General features: G+C 46.4%; 1 protein-coding gene across 1 annotated transcript in view; it reads right to left on the bottom strand.

The window, feature by feature from the left end:
• The window catches only part of Hs3st4 (heparan sulfate-glucosamine 3-sulfotransferase 4), a 331,229-nt gene extending 328,125 nt beyond the window's left edge, over positions 1-3,104 (bottom strand). The window contains exon 1 of the mRNA XM_048331877.1: positions 2,338-3,104. Within this exon, the coding sequence (XP_048187834.1) occupies positions 2,338-3,104 (767 nt within the window). The remainder of the gene's footprint in view (positions 1-2,337) is intronic.
• Between the last annotated feature and the right edge of the window lie 17,527 nt (positions 3,105-20,631).

Here is a 20,631-nt window from a genome sequence, read left to right as displayed (position 1 = left end):
CTCCAAAGCCCAGCAACTTCCAAAGGGGCTTTCTCACAGCCAGGCTTCAGATCATCATCGTTCTCTCTGTGTACGATAGACACATCTTGGCAGAAAGCTTAATCTCAAGAGATTTTGGTTTTTGTTCCTCCTGCATTTCCAGTCAACACCACCCAGGATGGCTAGGCTCAATCACAGATGTGGAAGCAAGGAACAGAGGACCCAGAGAAGCTGCATGATCATCCTAAGAACCAAGCGTATCTCATTCTATCTGCACCCTTTGATGGATGGCTACTAAATATTGACATGGGTCCTCCCTCCATCGCCACCCGCCCTGCCCTGTACCACAAGTGCTGGCTGGGAGCAGGAAGCTGGAAGCATCACTTGCTGGCATGTCTTCAGTCCTCACGTGGCGACAGTGAGGTAGCTTATGTGCCTTCTCTTCCCAGCTCCAGTGTAAAAAGAACCTAAGAAAACCTGTCACACACTTTCCTTCACCTCCAGAAAATCCTCCAGGCACTATGACACTTTCTTGCACCAAGTAACCCTGAACTTTAAAGCTGTCTGAAATTCCCCTTCAAAATTCCCAGCGGCTGAAAAGGATCCCAAACACATGATGGAAGGATTTGATCTCCTTCCTCCCTGGAAAGGGCTCCTGACACAAGAGATGCAGATGTAAAATTAGAAAAGGGGGTGAGTGGGGAGAAAAGGCTACTGCCCTCCTAGGACCAAAGCTACCCCACCTAAAGAAACCCAAACCTTCCTACCATGAACAATTAAACAGCTAAACCCTTCCCAGACACCCTCCCCTGTCTCAATTTTGCTGTTTTTGCATTAATCATCCTAACACCTTTTTTAATTATAATCACAAACTGGAAGCCATGGCTTGTGATGTTATAAATACTGATTTTTTTCCCCAGTTAAATTAGGCATTTGCTGTTTTATGTTTTGATAGGAAGGGACTGTCTGAAGCCTCCTAAAACATTGCAATTAGTTCTTGCTGTTGAAACAGACAAGACATTAACAGACACATTCGGGTTGTTGCTGCGTTGGAATGTGCTGGAATGTTTATGCCTAAGTGTCCTCTCAAGCTTTGAAAAGCAGAAGGCGGATTTTTTTAAGTGAAAAATAAAGACCCGATTACTTCCCTCCCTCCTTATTTAGTTATATATTTCTGAAGTCATTTCTAAAACTTTTTCCAGGTAGTCCTTTAAACCTAGAAAGCACAGCTCTGGAATAGAAGGGCCACCCTGTAATCCCAACCATTTTATCTAGGGGCTCCATTGAAATAACATCTCTTTCAGCTGTGGGAGATTGTGTTTCTGTTTGACAGACTGTAGTTATTTATTGAAATGCAATTGGAGATGGGGGGAGAGGGGAGGAAGAGGCCAGTCCTCCAGGCTCTGTTTCCCAGAAAGATGGGAAAACAGGAGGAAAGAAGGAAAGAAAACCCTGAGAGGTTTTTGCCTTTGGAACTTTCTACACCGGTTGTTGTTTAAATGTTATGGCTGGGTGAGAAAGGGTAGATACTGAACTTCTAATCTTTTCCACCACCACCACCACCCCCTTCCTCTCGCACTACCAGCTGAGGGGCTGAAGGTGGGAAAATAAGCACCTGGTCATGTCCCAGACAAAGTTTCCATCTGTCACCAAGGAGGCGAAGATGAGAAAGGGCACCGGGCGGAGCAGCAAAACTCCACAGCGTCAACTGTTCCTTAAAAGCACCAACTGCTACTTAGTCATCCAAGCTCTCCATGCAAAACAACAGGGAGCGCAAGGGAGATGGAAAAGTTATTCAGGGGGACAAATACCCTAGCTTGACATGAAAGCCACAGCACCACATTCATTCCTCCTTTCCACCATCCGATGCTTTTGGTTTGACCTTAGAACACTAAAGTTGTAATCCAGCTATGCGAATGCGGGGTGGGGGTGGGGGGTGATGGATTCCTGGGGATCCTCTAAGCCCCTTGTCCAGGTAGCTCTACCGTCCTGTTCCTTCCCCCCCCCCCGTGTCCCCAACACAGGATTCCACAGTCCCGAGGGGCTGGGGAGACCCTGTTTTAGGAAACACCCCCCCCCCCCCCCCGTTGCAGGCATGAAGGAAGGCTTGGGGGACTCCCAGGCTCGCAGCTGGGAAGATTCCAACAGCACCTCACTGTGAAGGAGGCTGAGGCGGGTCCGGGACCCGGCTCCGGCTGCCCTGAAATCAAGGAGCCTCCTGGGCTTCAACCCCTGAGTGCCCCCACCCAGGGCTCTCGGAGCTCCCGTGGGGACCCCCGGGCTCCCCGGATTGCGCCCGGGAGCCGCCGAAAGCAGCCGCTCTGCCCCGGAGGTGCCCCCGCCCCGGCGGGTCCCTACCTGTACCACTCCAGCCCCTTCTCGTAGTTCCTGTCGAAGAAGTGCGGCTCCACGCCCACCGCCCGCACGTCCGGGTGCACGCGGATGGCCTCCAGCAGCGCGCGGGTCCCCCCTTTCTTGACCCCGATGATCAGCGCCTGGGGCAGCTTCTTCTCCCCGTAGTCGGGGGTGCTGGCGGGGCCGCCCCGCTCGGCGCCGCTCTCGTTGGCCGCCCTCCGGCCTGCGAGCTGCTCCTCGGCGGCGGCGGCGGTGCTGGATTCCGGGGCGTCCCTGTCCGGCGGCGCGCCCGGCTCGGGCTCGGCCATCGCCTCGCCGGGCACCAGCGGGGTCCGGAGCCAGGGGTCCCGGGCGCCGCCGCCGCCGCCGCTCGCCAGCCCCCAGCCGTCCGGGCCGGGCGCGGAGGGTCGCTCGGGGGTGTCGGGCGGCTCCCCGCGGCTCGCGTTGTCCGGCCGCGGCGGCGGCGGCGCGGGCGGCGGCGGCGAGGGGGCGCCGGGGCGCGCGGCGGGAGGCGGCAGCGAGGGTGGCGGCGGGCTCGGCGGGGGCTGCGCGGCGGTGCCCGGCGGCTCCTGCAGCGCCAAGGGGAACTGCAGGGAGCCCGAGCCGCCCAGGAGGCTGTAGCACAGGTAGGTGACGGACAGGGACAGGGTGCACATGAAGAGCAGCTTGCGCGCCGGCGGTCCCTTAGCCGAGGCGCCGGGCGGCGACGGCGGCGCGGCGAGCGGCGGAGGCGGCGGCGGAGGCGGCGGCGGTGCGGGCCACCGGGCCATCGCGGCTCCCCGATCGCGGCGGCGGCGGCGGCCCCCGGCGCGGCCCGGACATGGTTTCAGCCGCCGCCCCCGCCGCCGCCGCCGCCGCCGCCGCCGCTGCCGCCGCCGCCGCCGCTGCCCAACCGCCCCGGCAGCATGAAGCGGCGCCCCTGCGCCCCCGGCCCCGGCTGCTGTCCCGCGGCGCCCGGGGGGAGCCCGGCCGCATGGCCCCCTGCCGAGTCCCGCGCCGCCCCCCAACCCCCCTCAGCCGCCGCGGGCCAGGGGACCCAGGGGGGCGCACGGAGCCGCCCGGCCGCACCCGCTCCGTCGGCCGCGTCCCCCGCTTTCCTAGCCCCGCGACCCCAATCGCCCGCCGCCGAGCCGGCTTCAGCCGCCGCCGCCGCCGCGCGTGGTGGCGGCCCCGAGTTCCTTCCCCGCTGCTAACTTTCTGCCGGGAGAGCAGAGGCGCGGAGGGGAGCGGAGGGCGGGCGCGAGGGGCGGGGCGCGCGCCCGACGCCGCCGGGGAAGGAGGGGGTGCGCCCCGCGCGCGCCTGCGGACGGGAGGGAGGGGGGTGCGCGGGAGCCGAGGCGTGCGCCCGGACCGGGGAGCACCCCGCAAAGCCGAGGTCCCGATCCCCCTGCCCTCCCCGGGCCCCGGCCCCGCCCGCCACCGGCGCGCCGCGCGCTTTGGGGGCGCTAGCCACCGCTTGGCCCCCCCCACCTCCCCGCTCCCCGGGGAGCGACGGCGCCCAGGACCCCCGTCCTCCCCCAGGACTTTTCGGGGAAGCCGAGCCTCCCTCCCACACGCACCCAGCGTCGGTCTCTGTAGCCGCGCACTGCGAGGCTGGCGGAGGGGGACCGGGACTTTGGGGTGCCATGGAGTCTCCAGGGCTGATCCCAGCTTACCCCCGCCCCACCCTCCGGGACTCCAAGCACAACTCAGCCCACCCCCGAGTCTCTCTCTCCTCACCCTGCCTCGGGGTTCCTTCTCCATCCAGCACACACCCGCGCCCAGCCCAACTCCCATCTTTCCAGCCTCCCCATCTTCCTCGAGATGGGTGGAGCTTTTGACACCAACCCCTCGGGTTCTCAGACCCGAGCAGCCGCCTCCAGCCCAGGACCTGGATGGAGACGGTTCCACTCTGGGTTCCCAGATGTGAGCCTGTCTCCTCCTCGACACCACCCCACACCACAGGTGCAAACACCTGTGCCTGGCGAAAGGCATCGCTTCCGGAATCAACAGATCCGGCCTCCTTCTACACATCGAGCCCAAGCCCGCGCCAGGTGTGTGCGAGTGCGTGTGTGTGTCGTATTTTTTCTGCCGGGAAATGTCTCCCCTTCGTTTCCCTCTTTGGGGCGGGGAAGGGGGAGGTGCACATCAGCCGGCTTTGGGGAGACTCCGAAGTAGATGCTCTTTTCCTATGTTTGCTCAGGGAATGGAGGATGAAGCATCGCAAGTCAGCCCGGGCCCGGGCCCTCTGGCCTCTCTCCTGCTTCCTGGGAGTCCGGGCTGCCCCTGCCTGTGCGCAGCTGGCACTGCTGGGCACCCTCCCTCCACGGGGCCCAGCCGCAGCTGGGTGCCTGGCAGGTGTGCACTCCTCCCTGGCCCGCGGTGGCCGGCTTCACCGGGGGTCTGTTGGATCACATAACTAGGAACCACAGTTGAAAGAAAACGTATATGATATCTAAATATTCACGAGGTACCCAGTGCCAAAGAGGGGGAAGTAATGTTAATCAGATCCGCGGAAGGACGTTGGACTTTTCCCTGAGAAGAAGGAAAGCTCACTGCTGCACTCAGCTGGACATGGGTTTTCTTCTTCGCCGCAGCTCCAGTTCAGATAAAGATGATTCCTTTATCATCTATTTTTTATGGTACGCGGGAGACCTGTGAAATGCGGAGCCTGGTGTCCTGTAAATCATTCCATGTAACTAGGGATGGTGTGTGGGTTTTTTTTTTTTTAAACACCACACATTACGGTAATGTTAATGGGAAAGGGACAAAGAGAGCTCCAGGAAACACAAGTTCCCCTCAGCCCTCCTACTCTACCAGATCCCAGCTCCAAGGTGGTTGGCTAGGAAGCCTGGATGCTAGCTAATGTCACCAGGGCATGGACCCATCTCCCCTCCCCCTCCAGGGTCAGCCAACAAGATGACAGCACATAGTGTGGGGCCTTCCCGAAGCTCAGTACCTACCACTGAAACTTACTATCCATACTGTGCTGTGTGAAGTTGTCCTAAACATGTGTTCTCCAGGTTGAGAAGGTTTCCATACAGAGATGTTCAAACACACACACACACACACACACACACACACACACACACACACACACACACCTTCACCCCAGAGATGGCAAACTGAAAGCACAAGCAGAGCCGAAAATGTGGCCAGCACCCTGCAAAGATGCAAAGAAATAGAAATGGGTCGTCATTGTTTTAAATTGTAAAGCAAAGCAGTTATGAATCTGAAGTTTCTGTTGAAAAGAAGGAAGATCCAGAATTTGCAGCCCCTTCAGGAAGGACTGAGACACAGCACAAAGCGTCAGGGCCCCGTTTTTGCAGGGTATCCATTCACATTGCCTCACCTGTCTAGACATTGTTATTAGGAAATGTCTTAGCATCCCACCTTCCATGTCCTAACTGGGCCATGCTGAGCCTCAGTAGAGGGTGAAGTGGGCTTGTTGTTTGTGAGAGGAGCTTTGTTTCATGCTTACCAATTGCCTACTTTTTTTCCTTTTATCTGCTTTTAAAAATTATTTATTTTGTTATTTATTTATTGTTATTATAAAGGTGATGTGCAGAGGGGTTGCAGTTACATAAGTCAGGCAATGAGTATGTTTATTTTTTTCCCTTGCTCTCTCCCAGTTTTTCCCTCCTGTCCTCTTCCACCAGTTGCATACTTCATTTTCCACATAGTGTCCAGTGAGTACCACTGCTCCATTTGTTCATCCTTTGTCCATCTATGTGCCCCCCTCCATTATAGGGTGTTTGTTTGTTTGTTCTGGTACTGGGGCTTGAATTCAGGGCCTTCCAGCTTCTCTTAGCTAAAGTCGGTACAGAGGTCAAAGTGACAGAGTGCCACTTGAGCCATACCTCTATTTCCAGCTTTGTGCTAGTTAACTGATTATAAGAGTCTCATGCCCAGACTGGCTTTGAACCTCAATCCTCAGATCTCAGTCTCCTAAGCAGCTAAAATTACAGGGATGAGCCACTGGCACCCAGCCCTTTTATCTGTTTTTGATAGATGCATTTTCCAGGAGCAAGTCCTGAAAACTTATAATAAAAGAGAGACATTCTCTATGTAGGGGGAGCTCCTACTTCATCCTGCTGTTCTCTGTGGGTCTGGAAACAATATTGAAAACTGGCCTGAGTTTCCAGAGTGTTCTTCCAATAGGCCTCCAGCCACCCTCATTCTGTTTATCCTAGGAAATAGCTGACCAGTGCTACAGAGAAATGTGTATACCTGCTAATGCCCTCCCCATCTCTTCACTCATTTTTGCCCCATACTCAAGGTTTTACATTAAGTGTTGTGTCTCACAGCCTTCCAAATATATATGATCTAAATACACATTGCATTCTTCAGGTTTTACCTCTGTAGTGTGTGATGATAGAGTTACAACACCTATGCCGTTCACTAGCTAGTGGCTTTGGGAACAGATCACTTTGCCTCCCTTCAGCCTCTGTGTCTGTATATCTAAATTATGCATGATAAAACACACCTGAAATTTTTTTTTTTTTTTTGGCCAGTCCTGGGCCTTGGACTCAGGGCCTGAGCACTGTCCCTGGCTTCTTCCCGCTCAAGGCTAGCACTCTGCCACTTGAGCCACAGCGCCACTTCTGGCCGTTTTCTGTATATGTGGTGCTGGGGAATCGAACCTAGGGCCTCATGTATCCGAGGCAGGCACTCTTGCCACTAGGCTATATCCCCAGCCCTGAAATTTTTTTTTTTATAAAGAATCAGATTGAATCAGCTTAGCATAGCTAAACATACATGGCTCCCAATAATGATTTGGACCTGAACATTGGCTCAGACAGTGCATGGCTTCCTGCTAGAGAGAGAGAGTAGAATCCCTGATAAGTACCTTTCTGTTCTTGCTTCCAGTCCAGCCCCATATACACGCTGAAGTTCATGTTCCTTAGCTTCCCAGTGGGTAGCATGCACGGTGCCCAATCTTATAGCTTTCAGAGAGGTCAGCAATAGAACTTCACTCTGGCTAGTTTCAGTTTTGTGTTTCTGTTTTTCACAGAAAATTACTAGCTCTATTTATGGTGAAGAGAGTTAAGGAAAACAATTTTTTTTAATGCAAAAATAGGCTTTGGAAAAGATGGTAGAGACTATGGTAGTCAGTATGGACATAGGCCCAGTAGTGCCATTCTTCGAGTGGACCCATGGGAGAGACAAAAGATGTGCCTATGGAATTTTCAGCCAGTGAAACAGTGAACTGAACTTCTGCCCTTCCCTGCTTTGGGAGATGGTGGGAGATTTGCTCATGATTTTCCTGTCAGGCAAATTGTGGAAGAGGTGGGAAAGAAGGAGATCTCTCTGGCTCCATCTACTGGGCAATCCACCTTGAATAAGGTGACAAGCCCCATGACAAAAACAACAACAAGGCCATGTTGTTAACACTTGAGATGTAGGTCTGGGTTGTCAACACAGCCTACCTGACTGATTAAAACATACACACTGTTGATTTCCATTCATTCACCAAATGAGTTCATTCCTCCAAAATTAGAATTCCCTTCCACAAGAGATCATTCCATTATTCCATAAAGGCCATCAGAGTTTCCATCTGAGAGGAAGGGAAGCAAGACAAAGGGGAACTGATAAGGAGACAGGGATAAAGAGTGGTGGATATACCTCACGGGAGATAACACCGGTCCCATCTTAGTGTTTCTTGTTCCCATAGTTCTTTGGGCTCGTGTTCAAACACTTCTTCCCATAATGCCCTGGGTTCACCCTGGACCACTGATAAGAGCTGGGGTGGCCACATGCACAAACCATCGAGCAACCATCACGAAGCCCAGGGGAAGAGCCCTGTGCTGTGATAGCCACCCTTCCCAAGGGCTCCATTGGTCTCCTTGTTGGGGCTCCTTCCTTTCATGGCTTTACTTTCAAATAAGTAGGAGAAGAAGGGGGAGGAGGAGGAGGAGGAGGAAGGAGAGGGAGGGGGAAGGAAGAGGAAGAGAAGAATTCCCTTTTACACAAGTAGATAAATGAAAGATTGGATAGCCTGTTAACTTTTTAAGTCTCTTATCTCCAATTAACCACCAAAAAGCTGGAAGTGGAGCTGTGTCTCAAATGATAGAGTGCTAGCCTTGAGCACAAAAGCTCAGAGATAGTACCCAGGTCCTGAGTTCCAGCCCCAGGACCAACATACAAAAAATGTTTTCTCATCCGTATAGAAGAATCCATGCCTCAAATATAGCAAATATACTTTATTAGGTGTCCCTTCCCTATAGAAACCTAGAGACAAACAAGATAAACTCACACACAAATATATATGTATAATATATATTATATATATTCAATTTAAAGACCCATCAAAAAGACTGACTGTAGCCAGTCTTTTCTCACTAAAACCCAACCATTTCAATACTAGGCTCCCAGTCTTCAGAACTCTGAAAAAGTAAATTTTCATTGTTTTCACCTCCCAGTCTATCATATTGTACATGGCAACCAAGTGAAGATATCAGTCTTTCATCTCTTGCATGTTTTTTTGAGTTTTTAATTTTTTATTTAATATTAATTGATTAATTTGTTTTGCATGGCACTGGTATTAATTCGGGGCTTTGAGCTTGCTAGGTAAGTACATTACTGCTTGATCCAAATCTTTAATTCTTTTTGCTAAGTCATTTTTTTTTTTACGAGAGAGAGAGAGAGAGAGAGAACACAGGAAACTATAGCTCTAATTGCTGGCACACCCAAACTAACACATTAGTATGAAATAATCCCTTCCAAGGAAGAGGACATTGAATTTATTCCTTGTAAAAAGAAAGATTGGATTAAACCAAGGAAAGCCAGAGGGTATTTTTAATATGTACAACATCTTCCCCATTTCACTTCTAATAAGTACACTAAGCCAACTAAATTTAAATTAACTTTCAGAAGAAAAAGGATGTTTTCCCACTACAGTGAAGCATGATGTAATATTAAAGCTGGATCCTTCAAAATCAGGAACAAACCAGATGCTTCTCAGCACAGCATCTATTCAGCATTATATTCAAATTACTGGTTATTGTAATAAGACAAGAAAAAAGTAAGAAAGGGCCTGAGAAGTTGCAAAAAGGAAAATTATTACTATTTGCAAGCTATTATTGGTTGTTGGCCAAAGAAAAATCTATAATATTCTACCAACAGAAGAATTAGACAAAGTCACTGAATAAAAAATCACAAGGAATGTTGGCATTTCTGTACACAATCAGGATAAACTAGAAAATAAAAATTTTAAAGAAGATCCAATTCAAAACTACAATAAACTCTCAGAAGTAGTTGGAAATAAACATGATCAAGGGCAAGAAGTTTTTTACAAGTAGAACTATTAGCTGTGCTAATGGCCCATGCCTGTAATTCTAGCTACTCGGGAAGCTGTGATCTGAAGATAACAGTTCAAAACTAGCCCAGGCAGAAAAGTCTGTGAAACTCTTTTCTCCAATTAACCACCAAAAATCCAGACATGGAGGTGTCTCAAGTGGTAGAATGTTAGCCTGGAGCATTAAAAAAAAAAAAAGAAATCAATCAAGAGCTCAAGGCCCTGTGTTCAAGTCATGGTACCAGCACAAATATATATGTTATGTATATATACTATATATATACCATATATACATATATACTGTATATACTATGTATATATACTATATATACATATATACTATATGTATATACATATACTATACATATATACATACATAGATAGATAGGTAGGTGGATATAATGTATTACACATTAATACCTATTATACATAGTATGTATAATATATATAATTATATATGTAAAACAAACACAAGTAGAATTATGCAGATTTGTATTAGTTAGGGTACTGTGTTGTTTCTCCAGGGTTGCTATAAGGAAGTGCTTATAAACTGCTTAAAACAACAATCATGCTCCCTCTGACACTCAGGGAGAAACAACCTCTTCCAATTCCTGGATGTGTGCTGGTGGCCATGAATCCTTGCTGCTTCTTCTTTTTTTTTTTTTTTTTTTTTTTTGCCAGTCCTGGGCCTTGGACTCAGGGCCTGAGCACTGTCCCTGGCTTCTTCCCGCTCAAGGCTAGCACTCTGCCGCTTGAGCCACAGCACCGCTTCTGGCCATTTTCTGTATATGTGGTGCTGGGGAATTGAACCTAGGGCCTCGTGTATCCGAGGCAGGCACTCTTGCCACTAGGCCATATCCCCAGCCCCCTTGCTGCTTCTTGACTTACAGGTGTCTGGCCCCCAGGGATAGCCTCTCCTCTCCACACAGCCTTCTCCCCACTGCCTCTGCCTTCCGGCGACATTTTCTTCCACTTGTAAAGACATCACTCATATTCAGGCCGGGTCCCACCCTAATGATCATCCTCACTTCAATCTATTTACAAAGACCTCCTTTCCAAATCAGGGTGCCATTGGTAGACACTGTGGAATAGGACACTTTGTAGATACAATTCAACCCATAATGGACATACAGTATAGTAATAAAAAAAAAAAAACTATTTGCAAAGTAAAGATTCAGGCTTATAAAAAACGATAATGGTGAGAAGCCAGTGGCTCATCTCTAATCCTGCAACTCAGGAGGCTGAGATCTGAGGGTCACAATTTGAAGCCAGCCAGAACAGGGAAGTCTGTGAGACTCTATTTCCAGTTGTCCACCAAAAAGCAGGAAGTACAGGTGTGGCTCAGGTGGTAAAACACCAACCTTGAGCAAATAAGAGACAATGTCCAAATGGAAATAAGTGATTTACCATTGTCGTTATTTTCAATGTACCATCTGATATTATGCCACTTTCTTTTGTCCTTTTTCCCCAGGGTTTTACCCCTGATGTCACTGTTACTGATTTCCATATCCTGGGTATTGTATATATGTTTATTGGAACTAGGGAAGTGAAGGAGAACATCAAAATGGAGAGACAAAGGGTAAAAGGCAAACCAATGCAACAGCAATAGTTACAAAACTATATGCCGTATTCCAACTGTACAACTCATGGGGTGGGGAAGGATTTGGGGAGAGGGGAAGGAGGGAGAAGTATGAAGGAGGAGGTAACAAGTTTGATAAGAAATGTACTCACTACCATATGTATGAAACTAACCCCTCTGTACATCACTTTGACAATAAATATTTAAAAATAATTTTAAAAAAGAGGGAGACAGTGTCCAGGCCCCAAGTTCAAGCCCTAGTAGTAGCCCATGGACACGCACGAAGGGCGCGCGCGCACACACACACACACACACACACACACACACACACACACACTGAAAGTCTCACCATTAATCACTGGATTCCAAGTGATTTCAAGAGCAATCCCAACAGGTTTGTGTGTAGTTGGTGTGGGTGGTGCATAGTTTGATAAGTTGTCCCTAAATTTTACATGGAAGGTACATGGTGCTAACCCTCCTGTTGGGAAAGATAAGCCCTCCACTAAGAAGGCAAAGAAAGGGAGACATTAAGGCACATAGCTTACTCCTTAAAAAGCTTTATGTGTAAATGATGATGTCAATTCATATGCCAATAAAGGAAGCTGAGTTTATAACCTTCTAAACTAATCAAGGAGTCCAGGTTTGTTGATATTAAATGAAGATGAAACTCTCAAGTAGGAAGAAATATAATGATCCACTCTGAACCCCATGCTAAGTGAGAGAATGAACAAGCTTTTTAATAAATCATTGCCTGTCCTTAGTCACAAGGGGGAAGCAAGTTGTCGCCTTCCTCTGTGCATAAAACAAGTATAGTCGGACTAAAGAACTATGGAAAAAATCATATTTTATAAAAAGCATAGAATCATTCCCCTCTTAGCATCTAGGGAAGAAAAATTGCCACAAATAAAACATAAAACATAGACAACACATATCATCCGGGCACTGGTGGCTCCTATCTGTAATCCTAGCTACTCAGGAAGCTGAGATATAAGGACTGTCATGGAAAGCCAGACTGGGCAGGAAAGTTTGTGATACTCTGATCCTCAATGAACCACCAAAAAAAACAGAAGTGAAACTTTGGCTCAAATGAAACAGCTCTAGCCTTCTAGCGCAAAAGCTCAGGGACAGCATCCAGGCCCTGAGTTCAAGTCCCAGTATTGGCACACACTCACAAAAAGTAATATGACATGAATATAAATGGAGAACTATTGGGGGTGGGATATAAGAAAGGAGACAGTGATGTGGGGGTGAATTCGATCAAACTAAATTATATTTATGTATGAAAATAGCATAATGAAAACCACCACAGTAACTTGCCTTCACCTCATCTTTGAAATTCTAGATTTATTGTCAATGAGTTGATATTTTATTATGTCTTCTTTATCACTGGTATCTTTTTAAATATTTGCCTCTGTTTTCAACTTAAAGACATGCAATGCATGCACTTATTATTAATGCTGATCGTGTTAACCTTTTCTAATTTTCCTTACCAATTCTTTGACATTCCCTATACTTGAGGTATTTTGATTTGATTCTGCTTTTCTAGAATATGTTTTTCCTCAGGGGTCTGGCTTCTAGCTGGGACCAGAGTCTGGTAAGTCCCCCAATTAAACAGCATGCTTTTACATAAATGACCAAATTCTATTGTTTCTCTGGGCACAAAAGAACTCTCAAACCACAGTGACATCAAAACAAGCAAATAAATCCAAAATATTTTTCAGAAGGAAATCAACATGTGCAGAAATGCAATTGTGCCTGCCAGTAAGTACCACAATTACAAGATAGCTTCCTTTTTTATTATTATTTTCTGTTTTTGTAATTACAAAATAAAATATGAATACATATTCTTAAGTTAAACAAAGAATAAATTCATGAACCCAGACGCAATTGGAAGCTCCTCTATTAACAAATATTGAATTTACAAATTCTCACAGATATAATGAAAGCTACTTTTCAAAATAAACACACACCAAATGTGTGGCTGACAGATAATGTGGTCACTTTTACCCAAATCTTCATGCTGCTGTTCATTCTGCAAGTGATATTTGCTGAGTTAGTGCTTAGAGTTTAGATAGTCTACAAATATTATTAGCACTGTCATATCTAATGTAAGGGGGAAAGTATTGGGAATATTGGAAAAATTGTAAGATGGGACATAGGACATAGAGGTTATTTCTCATTTGGCAGTGGTGTGCGTGTATACATATATATACATGCATATATATGGATATATAAGTGGATATATATGTGCAATGAAAGAAATGAAAGGTGAGAGGACAATTACTGAGGAGTGTGAATGATTTTGAAGTACATCTGAATTGAGCAGATGAGAAGGGAATCAGAGTGCCTATGAAATCAACCATGCTCATCAGGAAGTGAGAAAGTAAAAGTACTTGACTAAGAGAGAGGAATGAAGAAAGGAAGGGAGAGAGGATGGGAGGGAGGGAGGGAGAAGGAAGAAAAGAAGGAAGTAAGGAAAGAGAGAGAAGGGGAAAGAAGAAAGATAGAAAAGAAGGGAAAGGAAGAAAGAAAAGCAACAGCTTTGAGTCAGCAGTAATAGGATCAACATCAAAGTCAGCCGCCTACCAACTTGGTGCTAATTGATGAAGAGAATTTCATAGTAATTAGGTGGTAGAGGGGCTTCTGCTGATCTTTTGTTTCCCGCATGATTCCTGGAGGGTTTGAAGCCCCTCTGAGTCAGCACACGGCCCCTGCAGATGGCAAAGCTACACAGGTATAGACTTCGCAGCTAGAGAATAATGTATGACACCAGGCAAGATTATGCAGGAAAAGACAAATACCTCCCTTAACAGGCTTCCAAGGAAGACAAAATTTATCTATTTGGAGAAAATAAATCTGCTAGAAAATATATGTGTAAGAAAGAAGAGAATATGCCTGCTTCTCAAACTTCAAAGAAATTGATTCACAATCCTGTAAGGCAGAAATGCAATTGAGGAACCACACGTTTAAATCTGTCCTGGTTACTTGGGACCTAAAAAAATATGGACTTGCAAACAACCTTTCAAAAACTAATCTGTCCCAAAATGTTAGTGCATCCAAAGTAACCACTTTTAACTGTTTGATAGTCCTTTGTTTTTTTCTGTTATCCAAAAACTTGGATTACATAATAAGTAATATTTTGTGCCCTATGTGTGCTCTGTGTGTGTGTGTGTGTGTGTGTGTGTGTGTGTGTGTGTGCACGCTGGTCCTGGGAGTTTGAATGCAGGGCTTGGGTGCCATTCCTGAGCCTCTTTGTGTTCAAGGCTAGTGCTCTACCACATGAGCCACGGCACCACTTCTGGCTTTTTCTGAGTAGTTTATTGAAGATAAGAGTTTCATGGACTTTCCTGCCCAGGCTGGCTTCAAACCACAACCCTCAGCTCTCAGCCTCCTGAGTAGCTAGGATTATAGGTGTAAGCCACCTTCCCGCCCCCCTCTGCTCCCAAATTTGTTTTGTTCTAAAGATTTGGGAGACTTTTCCTGTAAAAAAAACAAACAAAAAAACACTGTAGAGGAGAAAGGGACTTTCTCTACCCTCTGAAAGTTTAATAATTTGAATTTGTGAGATAAACTAGTAAAAGACAGATTTAATAGAGAAAAAGCATGTAAGTATATTCAGGGTATCCACAAAATATGAAACTCGAAGTGTTGGACGGTTAAGTTTATGTAGTGTCTTAAAACAGAGAGAGAAATCAAGATTTCTGGGAAGAGGGACCATCAGTTATGGAAGTATGATAAGATGAAATATATACTTCAAACAAAGGTTTCCTGTCATGCAGATAATATTTCAGGGTAACAAACCTCTGAAAAATTGATGATGAAAGTCCAGTCTGCTTCCCTGTGTGTTAATCTTGTTTGAGAAGATTTCAGGGACAAGCTTAGTCAGGTTAGGGAACTTGAGAGAAAGGTACTGTCAGTGAGTCAGGGGAGAGGGGAGGGGTCTGGGAGGGGAGGAGTGGCTGGGGTAGGAGAGGGGTTGGGGCAGGAAAAAGACAGAAAGACCTGGATTGTGAAGCTGCTTCTAAGGCCTTTCAATTCTTAGTTCTTTTTGTTCAACATCCACAGCATGCCAACATCTTATGTTGGAGTTTTATTTTCTGAGCTCCAACAACTCAAGTTCCTTTAATGACCATGGAGGATTACACCCAATGTGTCTAAAATAAAATATCATATAATCCTCCTATTGAAGGGCATATAGGTTATTCCCATTTGGATGTGTGTATGTGCACATATGAGATACACACGCATGTGCACACACACATTCACACAGCCCCCCCCCCCCCAAAGCAATGAGCCAGGTGCTGGTGGCTCACACTTGTAATACTACCTACTTAGAAGGCTGACATCTGAGAATCATGGTTTGAAGCCAGCCCAGGGAAGAAAGGCTGAGTCTCTTACCTCCAATTGACCTCCAAAAAGTCGGAAATAGGGCTGTAGCTCATGTGATGAAGGACTAGCCTTGAACAAAAAAGCTAAGTTAAGAGACAGAGCCCAGGCCCTGAGTTCAAGCACCAGTACTGGTGAAAAAAAAATTTTTTAAGAAAAAAAAAAAGAGAGAAGAAAAACAATGGAGTCATCATGTCAGGTAGTATGTACATTTCATAATCTGAAAAAAGTCAACATGTGTGACAGTATTACACTTTTACTCTCAGTTATTTCAAATATTTGTATTTTGAGAAAAATGGTGAATTTACAAGTCATTTGTAAAATAAATGCATAAAACTCCCACGTGCCTTTTAACACGATTCATCTGCTTTTAACATGATGACATGCCATGCTCATTTTATCTTCTCTCTGCCATTTTTTCTCATTCTTCCTGATTTCTGAATAGTTTGCATACAATATGCCACTTTATCTTCTAATGTTGTATAGTGTATCATCCAAAGCAAGGATAATTAATTAATCACCGATCAGCTAGCAAGTATAGAAAATTTGACTTCAACCTTAGATTTATCTACTTCATGGCTTTTATTCCAACTTTGTCAACTATGCTAGGAACATATATTGGGTGGGGGGGGGTATGCTGGCCCTGGGGCTTGAACTCGGGTCCTGGGTGCTGTCCCTGAGATTCTTTTTCTCAAGGCTAGCACTTGAGTTATAGTGCCATTTCTAGCTTTTACTGAGTAGTTGGTTGGAGATAAGAGTCTCACAGACTTTCTTGCCAGGGCTGGCTTTGAACCCATCCTCACATCTCAACCTCCTGAGTAGCTAGGGTTACAGGCAGGAGCCCAGCCCAAGTATATTTTGTAGCATTATTTTTACCCAGTGCATGATACAGTTTAGAATCATTAATTTAATTGCTATGACTGTAGTCTTTTTTACTGTGTGTGTGTGCACATAAGCACACACATGCACGCCCATGTGTGCACACTGCTACTGCACTTTAAATCCAAGGCCTAGGCACTGCCTCTTAGATTTTTTTGATTTTTAAAAATTTTTTTTAATATATTGTTATGGTAGAGGTGATATACAGAGGAGTTACAGTTGCATGAGACAGGTAATGCGTACAATTCTTTTGAACCATGCTTTCCTTTCCCTTGTTCTCTTCCAGTTTTTCCCCTCCCATCCCCACCCACAAGACACATAGTTCATTTTGCAGCATCTAGTGAGTACTCCTTTTATATTTGTTTACTTTTTGTTCCACCTTTTCTGTGCTCCCCTTGCCCTCCCAAAGACAAATAAACTAGCAACCAAGACAAAAGGAGAAGACAACAAACACAGCAACAACAACAACAACAACAAAAATCCCTATTTACCATAGCCAAAATATGGAATCAGCCAGGTGCCCCTCCGTGGACTGATGGGTTTTTTGCTCAGGGTTAATGTTCTGCCATTTTAGCCACAGTTTTGCTTCTGGCGTTTTGCTTGCTCTTTGAAGATAAGCGTCTCATGGGTTTTCCTGCACAGATTGGCTTCAAACAGTGATCCTCAAATCTCAACCTCTTGAGTAGCTAGGATTACAGGTATGAGCCACTGGTGCCCAGCAATTTTGTCTCTTTTAGTAAAGGGAACCCAGCTTTAACTTTCCTTTGTGTGTCATGCTTAATACTTTTGTAAAACAAGCCATGGTAAATCATCCACTAGTTCGTGTGACCTAATATTTCCTCAGGATTAGATTGATATTATACATTCCTGGATGAACTATTGTAAAAATAAAATCACCTTTATTGGTGATTTTAATTCTGCTCATCCGATAAAGATTTCCAGTTTCTCTGTATAATTACCATTATCCCCTGCGACTACCAAATTATCTGAAGGGAGACACTTTAACATCTTGAAAATATTTAGATCCTTATCACACATTCATCTCCAAATAGAACATCTTACTGACGATTCCCTGAAGGAGTCATTAATATAGTATATTGTGTTATTTTTATACTTTTTATTTTGATATAATAATTTTGAAACAAAAGTGATATTCCCCCAAATCTACTACTCACAAGTTATATTTCTCTAAGATTCCTGTTACAGCTTATCATTATCAGTATCATTATTCCAACTCTATAAAAATTCTCATTCTTGGTCACTTGCTGTTTTCCTTGTTTTGCTGAATTATTTCCATTCATTTTCTTGAAGCCCACTGGGCTTCCATAATGGTGATGGGGAATTCTTTGCCAGGCAGTTCATCCATCTCCATGTCTTGGTTCATTTGGTGACGCCCTATTACTCTTGCTCTGATTGTGTCCGTGTCTGTGCATTTCAGTAAGTCAGCACTCATCCAGTCCTCAAGGACTGTCTGTGTTAGAAAGCTTTGGGGCAGGTGTGATGCTGGGACACTCCAGAATCCCAGGGCTACTCACGACAGTTTGCTGTCCAGTGGACAGCAGTGGACTGTCCAGTGCCTGGGGTTGCTGATGTCTCCCATCCAGTAGGGGAGGACCTCAGACAGTGTCTGCCACATAAGCCTGAAACCTAGCGCTATGTGGTCTGAGCTGGATATGTCTAGAGGCTCAGTGCATTGATGGTAGCATGAAATAATGAGATACGGGGTCTACCAGTGCAGGGCAAGGTCTTGCTTTTCTGGCCTTAGGGGTCAAATACCAACAAAATGCTGTGCTCACTTCCATCTCCCTCTCTTTCCCCCAAGCAGCACTATGCTGTTTGGGGCAGATGAGGAGGGGGATGTAGGCATGCAAAATTATCCTTCCTTGAGTAGGGTGCCAGTGGTTCACACCTGTAACCCTAGCTAATTAGGAGGCTGAGATTTGAAGACTATGGTTGGACGCCAGCCAGGGTAGGAAAGTCCATGAGACTCAATCTCCATCTAAACTCCAAAATAACAGGCAAAAATGGAGCTGTGGGTCAAGTGGTAGAGCACTAGCCTTGAGCAGAAAAGCTCAAAGACAGCACCCAAGCTCTGAGTCCAAGCCCTAGAACCAGCATGCACACATGCACATACACGCGCGCGCGCACACACACACACACACACACACACAATTTATCCTTCCCATCTTCTTCCATGCATCTTTTCTCATTACTGCCCTACACCCATACACCCAAGTGCTTTGCCTTCCCTCCTGATTCCCTCTTTCCTCTTTGGAAGGCATTTTTCATGTGCAATTAATTGAATAAAGTAATGCTTCTATGGGCAGACTACTGCCGGAACTAGTTCTATCATTAAACTTGCAAAATTTCGCCAATTAAAATTTCTAGTTTTAAAATAAAATCTCACCATCCTTCAGAATGATGATTTGTGCTCTGAGGAGAGACATCTTGATAGTACCTGATTATCTTTCTGCAACATTGAGAACGTTGTTCTACATAGATTACTGATACATTTGCAGTATAAAATTAATTACCCTCACCCTATGCTACTCCTACAATCCTCCCAGTTCCTTCCTTGCCACATGCAGATTTTCAGATCCTAACAGAGGCTAAAGAAGAGTGCTAGGAGACTCTGATTGCCCAAGTAGACAGCTGAAGGAGATTCCTTCACTCTTGCTGGATGGATGTCCAAGACTGTCAGATTACTTGAAATACATTTCCACTCGTGATTCTACTGTTACAAGTACAGGCTTCCAAGTGTTAAGTCAGAAAAGCTTTTCCTGGTTTCTAACACTGTTGAAATTCTCCATGGCCTCTTGGGTTTTTATACCTATGTAAGTGCAGGGAACACTCATCAGAGGCTGCTAGCTTCCTGTCATCATCATTCAAGATGAAGTAGGTTCTGATGATTTCACTCCAGTGCATAAAATCCATCAAGGGCCTCCAATCACATATCATGGAAGGTCCAGTCCTCACAGAAAACCATGTGAAGCTGGGCACCAGTGGCTCACACCTGCAATCCTGGCAGCACAGGAGACTGAAAGCTGAGGATCACAGTTCAAAGCCAAACCCAGAAAGAAAAGGCCCATGAGGCTTTTATTTCCAATGAACAAGCAGAAAGCTGGAAGTGGAGCTGTGGCTCAAGTGGTCAAGCACTTGCCCTGCACAGAAAGCTAAGCTCTGAGTTCAAGCCCCAGTATCAGCATGTGCGTGTGCGGGCGGGCGTGCACACACACACACACACACACACACACAGAATATCATGATTAATTTAGGGTCCCAACTTCAGAGTTCCTTCCTGCCATATATCTCTAACTGGAGTATCAGTCTCTTCCTCAACCTGCCCTGTAGTTTTTCAGAACCTGCTGTTTCTCCTCCTTCTGCCCCCTCTACCGGAAAGACCATCACTGTCCCAGCTCAGTGGCAAATTCCCATTTACTATTCAAAGTGGAACAGAAAAAGCATCTCCTCTTTCTACCTTTCCCAGATGCCCTCAGAAAATTAATTACACTATTCTCCATAGCCCTGTAGACCATGCGAAAAAGCTTCACTGTTGGGATCCAGCCTTTGGAATTGACGGGGGACTTGACGTCCTTCCCCCAAGCCCTAGGGGAATGCGGAAGCAGGCTACGGTTCTCTGGGTCCGGAACCAGAAGAACCGGCTTTGCACCCAGCCCCCAACTCTCTCGCCAGCCCAGGCGCCTCCCTGTGACGCCCTGGCTTGGCGCTTTCGAGTGACGTTAGCTCAAGAGGGGATCAGGTGATAGCTCTCAGCCTATCGGCGTCCTGGCCGATGGCCTTCTCTCGCTATCATTTCCCTTTACCCCCGCCTTAATAAATCAGATTGCTCTGGAAGCCTTCTCCGAGACTCGCTTATGCCTGGCTTTCTTTACCGGTAAGGAGGTGGGCATGCGTTCTCATTAGGCCGCGCCCACGTGAGGTCGGTGCTGACTCCCCGCTCCATCCTGGCCCTACCTGCCGGATGGGTGACCAGGAGAGAGGGTGAGAAGGGGAGGGGTGAGAAACGTAGCTGAGCCTTGATCCCCACGCTGGAGGGGCGACACGAGCCCGACACTTCACCATATCTAGATCTTACTCTTTCTTTATTATGGTTGTCTGTTTCTGTCCACTGTATTTCTTTGACTTGTAGTGAGCTCTTATCTTCATATTTACTCAA

Source organism: Perognathus longimembris, chromosome 23, assembly GCF_023159225.1.
Source record: "Perognathus longimembris pacificus isolate PPM17 chromosome 23, ASM2315922v1, whole genome shotgun sequence".
NCBI lineage: Eukaryota > Metazoa > Chordata > Mammalia > Rodentia > Heteromyidae > Perognathus > Perognathus longimembris.
Note: the sequence above shows the minus strand (reverse complement) of the source record. Positions and strands in the feature narration are given on the sequence as shown.